This window comes from Malurus melanocephalus, unplaced genomic scaffold, assembly GCF_030028575.1.
Source record: "Malurus melanocephalus ecotype Western Australia unplaced genomic scaffold, MMel_1.1 scaffold_3059, whole genome shotgun sequence".
Classification (NCBI taxonomy): Eukaryota; Metazoa; Chordata; class Aves; order Passeriformes; family Maluridae; genus Malurus; species Malurus melanocephalus.
In genome coordinates this window covers 1-7,609 of record NW_026626291.1, presented here as the reverse complement: position 1 = coordinate 7,609, position 7,609 = coordinate 1, and the positions used below count along the sequence as shown (strand labels likewise).

Below are 7,609 nucleotides of genomic sequence, written 5' to 3'. Positions count from 1 at the left end.
AATGATTGGATGTCTTTGATCTTTGCATGAGGAGTCAGAGAATTCGTAAAATTATCCAGCCCTTGGAAAAAATTCCAGCTGGTTCCCAATTATTGTTTGAAAGCGGGAGGAGAAGCTCCTCTTTGTAATCAAAAAAAATAATATAAAAATGTGGAGACACCTGTTAGAATCATGAAGGTATCACTGCAATCTTTTGGAAGAATATTGATGCCTGACTTTGTGGGGTTTTAGCTGACTTTTGGGGTTTTTACCTGACTTTCTGGGTTTTTACCACACTTTCCGGGTTTTTACCTGATTTTCCGGGTTCTTACGTGACTTTCCAGGTTTTTATCTGAAATTCAAGGTTTTTACCAGACTTTCGGGGTTTTTACCTGACTTTTTTGGGTTTTTACCTGACTTTTGGGGTTTTTCCCTAACTTTCTGGGTTTTTACCGGACTTCCCAGGTTTTTACCTGACTTTCCAGGTTTTTACCTGATTTTCCAGGTTTTTACCTGACTTTTCAGGGTTTTTCCCCGACTTTCCGGGTTTTTACCCGACTTTTCGGGTTTTTACCTAACTTTCGGGGTTTTTACCTGACTTTTTCAGGTTTTTACCTTACTTTTGGGGTTTTTACCTGATTTTCCAGGTTTTTACCTGACTTTCCAGGTTTTTACCTGACTTTCCGGGTTTTTACCTGACTTTCTCGGTTTTTACCTGACTTTCGGGGTTTTTATCTGACTTTCTGGTTTTCCCTAATTTTCGGGGTTTTTCCCTAACTTTTGGGGTTTTTCCCTGACTTCCGAGGGTTTTCCCTGACTTTCAGGGTTTTTACCTGACTTTCAAGGTTTTTACCAGACCTTTGGGATTTTTCCCTAACCTTCAGGGTTTTTAACTGACTTTCAGGGTCTTTACCTGACTTTTGGGGTTTTACCCGGTTTTTACCTGACTTTCGGGTTTTTTCCCTAACTTCTGGGGTTTTTCCCTAACTTTCGGGGTTTTTCCCTAACTTTCGGGGTTTTTCCCTGACTTTCCGTGTTTTTACCTGACCTTCCAGGTTTTTACCGGGTTTTTCCCTAACTTTCGGGGTTTTCCCCTAACTTTCAGAGGTTTTCCCTAATTTTTGGGGTTTTTCCCTAACTTTCGGGGTTTTCCCCTAACTTCTGGGATTTTTCCCTACCTTTTGGGGTTTTTCCCTAACTTCTGGGGGTTTTCCCTAACTTTCGGGGTTTTCCCCAAACTTTTGGGGTTTTTACTGGGTTTTTCCGTAACTTTCGGGATTTTTCCCTAACTTCTGGGGTTTTTCCCTAACTTTTGGTGTTTTCCCCTAACTTTTGGGGTTTTTACCTGACTTTTGGGGTTTTTACTGGGTTTTTACCTGACTTTCGGGGTTTTTACTGGGTTTTTCCCTAACTTTCGGGGTTTTTACCTAACTTTTGGGGTTTTTCCCTAACTTTCAGGGGTTTTACCTGACTTTTGGGGTTTTACCTGACTTCCAGGTGCAGCACCAACAGGCAGCGTTCCGCCATCTCCTGGAAGGACCTGCCCAGCTCACTGAGGCTCTGTAGGATCTGTTCCGACGCTGGGAGCTGCTCCAAGCTGCTGTGGCTCTCCTGTCCTGGGGACGTGGCTGTGGACACAAAAAAGTGACATTTGGGACATCCTCGGAGCCTCCCGTGTGCTCCCATCCCGGATCTGGGGATTCCCAGAATCTCCCGTCCCTAATTCCAGAGGGATCCAGGAGCAAAGTGTTCCAGCACTGGGTGGAATTCCCTGGATCTGAGGGGTTTTACCAACCCCAAAAAATATGAAACTAAAAATTGTTCATCAAAAATTGATGAGAATTCCCATGGCTGTGGGATCCCAGAGTTTATCCCACTCTGCCAAGACCCAAAGTGTCCCCAAGGTCCTTTCTGCTCACAGAGTGACCCCAACCCATCCCTTCACGGGAAGTTTTTGTTCCCAAATGACACTTTTTGAGCAGAAAAAAAGCAATGAAACCACCGGGAACAGCACTGAGCTGCTCATGGATCATCTCCTTCACGCTGAAAATCCTTCCTGCTCCTGGAAAATCCTTCTGGGGTTTTATTCCGATCCAACCCCATAATTTTCACCCCATGTGTTTTACAGGAGCAGGTGTTATCCCACATTCCACCCCAACCAGAGGCGCTAAATCCCAAAATTCCTTTGCACCTTATTGGGGAACCCTAAATAGATATGCTAATTCCTGAAATCTATAAAACTGGTATATTATTGGGGAATCCTAGACAGATGTGCTAATTCCTGAAATCTATAAAACATGTATCTTATTGGACAATCCTAGATAAAAATGCTAATTCCTGAAATTTATAAAACTTGTATCTTACTGGACAATCCTAGATACGCTAATTCCTGAAATCTATAAAACTTGTACCCGTGCTATACACAGGTGGGCGTTTTGCCATCAAGTTGTGCACCTGGGATCCCAAATCCCGAGGTAAAACCCTTTTTATCCCCTTAACCGTGTCTGTGTCATTATTAAAACTGACCATTCAAGACAACACTGAGGTAAAACCCTTTTTATCCCCTTAACAGTGTCTGTGTTATTATCAAAACTGACCATTCAAGACAACACCGAGGTAAAACCTGTTTTTACCCCTTAACTGTGTCTATGTCATTATTAAAACTGACCATTCAAGACAACACCGAGGTAAAATCCGTTTTTACCCCCTTAAACATGTCATTATTCAAAACTGGCTGTTCAAGGCAACACCGAGGTAAAACCCATTTTCATCCCCTTAACAGTGTCTGTGTCATTATTAAAAACCGACCATTCAAGGCAACACTGAGGTAAAACCCGTTTTTACCCCCTTAAACATGTCATTATTAAAAACTGCCCGCTCAAGACAACACCGAGGTAAAACCCTTTTTACCCCCTTAACCGTGTCATTATTCACACCGCCCGTTCAAGGCACCCCACGGGGCCGATTCCCGCCGCAATCCCATAATTCCATCCCCCAATCCCAAGCTCAGTTTCCTGGGGGCGGCGCTCACTTGGGGCCGTGGCCAGGCTGGACAGGGCAGCTTTGGTTCGCCCCGCCAGCCACTCCAGGCTCTCGTGCAGGTTGGCCAAGGCCTTGAGGTCGCTGACGTCGCGCAGGATCTCCTGGTGTGGGATCAGTTTGTCGCCCAAATTGCCGATCAGAACCTCGGATTCTTTGCCGAAAGCGGCCCTGGAAGGGAAAGCAAAGCCCCCTGTAAGAGACCGTACTAAAGATCCTTGACTGTCTCACCATCATCCACTGAACACCCCAAAAGGGAGAAGCCCGAGGGAATCAAGGTGGGGTGACTGCCTGATTTCCAGCTCCTAGGCTGGAAGGTACAGCGTGTCCACCATGGATGGCTGCGCTGTTTAAAGAACATTCTTTCCCCACCGCTCGACCGATCCTCTCCATGCTTCACAAGTTTCCATCAGGTTTCCATGCTTCGCAACCCCCTCCTGGTTTGCAGCTTTCAGAAAGACTATAAAAAGTCTCCCCGAGAAGACCCCGATGGAGATCTCTCCCGACGGACGCTGGCGAACCCTATGGAACCTCGGAGGATTCGTCGGAGCCGTTGGTAGCTATAACCCCACCCTCTCTCTCTCTCTTTCTCTCTCTCTTTCTCTCTCTTTCTCTCTCTCTCACCCTCCTCTATTGCAAAATATCCAGATAAATTATTCTTCATTATTTAAAGCATATATATTTGCCCCTCGTTTTCTTTTGCACTCTGAGATTCTGATAACGAACCCTCACGACCCCCGCTTGAGTTAAGCGGATCGTGACAATCCCTCAGGATGGTGGAATTGGGGGAGGGCATGAGGAGAGGCAGTCACACCTCGGGGAAGGTCAAACCAACCCTTGTGGGATGATCCCAGGGATGGGAGGAATTCCAGGGGAATTTTTTTTTTCCCATCATTCCTGAGTTTATAATCCCAGAATTTCACCTCACTCCTCACAGTTCCAAACTCCATCCCAACAGACTCCCATCCCTCCCCACCCCATTTGGAATTCACACCTTGGAATCCCGTGGGATTTCCCTGGGATTTCCACAAATAACATTTCCCATCTTTCCCTGGAAATCAGCTCTTCCAATCCCTGGGATTTCCATTAATCACATTTTCCAGCTTTCCCTGGAAATCAGATATTCCAGTCCCTGGGAATCCCATAAATCACATTTTTCATCTTTTCCTGGAAATCAACTATTTTAATCCCTGGGATTTCCATTTTCCATCTCTCCATGGAAATCAGCCATTCTAATCTCGGGATTTCCATAAATAACACTTTTCCATAATTCCTGGAAATCTGTCATTCAAATTTTGGGATTTCCATAAACCACACTTTTTTACCTTTCCCTGGAAATCAAATATTCCATTCTCGGGATTTCCATAAATAACACTTTCCCATCTTTCCCTGGAAATCAGATATTCCAATCCCCGGGATTTCCATTTTCCATCTTTTCCTGGAAATCAGCTCTTCCAGTCCCTGGGATTTCCATAAATAACCCTTTTCCACTTTTCCCTGGAAATCCGCCATTCAGATTTCAGGATTTCCTTAAACAACACTATTCCGCCAAGTACCATCAGCTTTGGGAATTCCTGCCCAGTATAACCAGTTTGGAATTCCAGCTCAGTACAATCAGCTTTGGGAATTCCTGCCCAGCACCACCAATTTTGGGAATTCCTGCCCAGTACAACCAGTTCTGGGAATTCATGCCCAGTGCAACCAGCTTTGGGAATTCCTGCCCTGTAAAATCCGTTTTGGGAATTCCTGCCCTGTAAAATCAATTTTGGGAATTCCTGCCCTGTAGAACCAATTGGGAATTCCTGCCCAGTTCAACCATTTGGACTTTAGGAACAATTTCTTCCCCCAAAGGCTGCCCAGGGCAGTGTTGGAATCTCCATTCCTTTTGGGATTTCAAATCCCCGTGGATGTGGCACTTGGGGACAGAGTCAGGGTGGCCTTGGCAGWGCTGGCAATGGTTGGATTTGATGATTTTCAAACTCTTTCCCATTCCCAAAACAATTCCATGGCTCTCCTCCCACCCGGGGTCACGATAACAACGAAACCACCACAAAGTTCATTCCCAGTTTGGGTCTCTGCTCTCCTCCAAACCCTCTCCCGCCGTTCCCGATGTTTTACCGGATAAAATCCTCCTCCTCCTCTCTCTTGGGCCGCAGCTGYTTGGGCTGGGCCATGGCGCTCCAGTTGGGCAGCGATTTCAGCAGCCGGCTGATGTCGTCGTCCTTGGCCCACGAGGCGCTGATCACCAGCTTCTCGTCCGACTGCACGATGCTCCTGTGGGAGAGAGGAGCAAATCCAGCTTTTAGTGATGCTTTGTGTTCAATCCTGAGTTATTCCCTAAAATCCCTCTCATTGGGCAGCGAGGAAAGGATCCTCAGGTTTTAGACTCAGAATGGTTTTCAACTCTGGAGCTGAAATCTGACGGTGCTGGAGCTGGACGCGGCAATCTCCCATTTTTATTCCCATTTTTATCCCATTTTTATTCCCATTTTTTATTCCCATTTTTATTCATTTCCAGCCCCAGCCCCTCCTTAGTGAGTCAGAAATCGGAGCTGTAAACAGTTCGTGTGTCAGACCCAAATTGGAATTTGGGCAAAAACGCCAAAACTTGAAGACACCTCACCTGAACTTCTGAAATTCGTCATCAATTAACACATGGGAACTGCTATTTTTATAAATATATTTATATTTATATTTGTATTTATATTTATATTTGTATTTGTAGTTATAGTTGTATTTGTATTTATATTTATATTTATATTTATATTTATATTTGTATTTATATTTATATTTATATTTATATTATCTATAACATATATAATATATATAATACGTAATATATATAATATATATTGCATATATTATATATTGTATGTACAAATTCTATTTTTTTATATATATATATATATATAAATTACATATAAATCCCATCCAGCCCCATGAGATTTGATTTTTTTTTCTTTAACAATCCCTGACAAACACGAGCCAACCGGAGCTCAGACGTGAACAATCCCAGCTGTGCATTTTGTCCTTCCCGAGCTGTTCCATGGAGAATTCCGGATCAAATCCTGCTGGGAGGAGCCTCTCTCGGGGTGATCCTGACCCACATTTGCTCAGATCCCACTGAAGGAACACCCAGGGAGAAAATCCTACACAAAACCCCTCCCTGGGGATAAACCTCACCCAGGTTTGCTCAGATCCCACTGAAGGAACATCCAAGGAACAAACCCCAAACAAAACTCCTCTCTCAGGATAATTCTCACCCAGGTTTGCTCAGATTGTCCCAAAGGATCTTATGGGGAACAAATCCCACACAAAACCCGAGTCTCTCTCAGGATAATCCTCATCCAGGTTTGCTCAGATCCCCCCAAGGAACACCCAAGGAACAAATCCTACAGAAAACCCCTTGGATGCTCCACATCCAAATTTGCTCACATTCCCCTAAAGGAACACCCAGAGGACAAATCCCACCTCAAACCCCTCTTTGGGGATGCTCCTCACCCAAATTTGCTCAGATTCCCCTAAAGGAAGACCCAGAGAACAAATCCCACTTCAAACCCAAGCCTTTCTTGGATGCTCCTCACGCACGTTTGGTCAGATCCTCCTGAAGGAACACCAGAGGAACAAATTCTACACAAAATCCCTCTCTCAGATGCTCCTCACCCACGTTTGCTCAAATTCCCCTAAAGAAACACCCAGAGGACAAATCCTACACAAAACCCCTCTCAGGATAATTATCACCCAGGTTTGGTCACATTCTCCTAAAGGAACTCATAGGGAACAAATCCCACACAAAACCCATCTCTTGGGTGCTCCTCACCCAGGTTTGCTCAGATCCCACTGAAGGAACACCCAGGGAACAAATCCTACACAAAACCCCTCTCTCAGGATGCTCCTGACCCTTAAAGGTCACCCAGTGCCACCCCATTCCATGGCAGAGACACCTCCCACTGTCCCAGGGTGCTCCAATCCCAGTGTCCAGCCTGGCTTTGGACACTGCCAGGGATCCAGGAATTCTCTGGGAATTCCTTCCCAGGCAGGAATTCCCAATTCCCCAGATCCCACCCCAATCTCCCCTTTTCCACTCTGATCCATTCCCTGTGTCCTGTCCCTGCAGCCCTTGGCCCCAGTCCCTCTCCAGCTCTCCTGGAGCCCCTGGAATGTTCTGGAACCTCTCCTTGGAATTTTCCCTTCTCCAGGGGAACATTCCCAGCTCTTCTGGAGCTCCACCAGTCCCTACAAGGACCTGTCCACCCTCAGGGAAGAACTGCAACAATTCCTAAACTCCCAAAAACCCCAACCACGCCCTTGATCAGACAAACCCACCCCAAACACCAAACTCTCCCCATTCCCCATTCCCGTTTTTCCACCATTTGTTTTTTCCCTTCAACCACCCCATCAGAGAAGATTCCAGAATCTCCTCCTGGCACAAAAAYCGATCCTAAGAGCAGGAATTGTACCTGTAGGCCAGGGTGCAGGTGTCCTTGTACTCCTGCAGCTTCACGCACACCATGTGCAGGAATTGGTCCGAGTACGCGCTCAGGTCGTGCATCAGATTCATCAGGTCCTGCACTGTCTTCTCCACGATCAC

General features: G+C 45.6%; 1 protein-coding gene across 1 annotated transcript; it reads right to left on the bottom strand.

Moving 5' to 3' along the window:
• Positions 1-1,465: 1,465 nt before the first annotated feature.
• On the bottom strand, positions 1,466-7,603 carry LOC130588017 (exocyst complex component 4-like; the record flags this gene model as incomplete). The annotated part of the gene is made up of 4 exons (XM_057388975.1): positions 7,479-7,603; positions 5,137-5,292; positions 3,011-3,189; positions 1,466-1,607 (listed from the first exon to the last, which is right to left on the bottom strand). Coding segments are annotated over exons 1-4 (578 nt in total), but the record flags the coding sequence as incomplete, so codon positions are not given.
• Between the last annotated feature and the right edge of the window lie 6 nt (positions 7,604-7,609).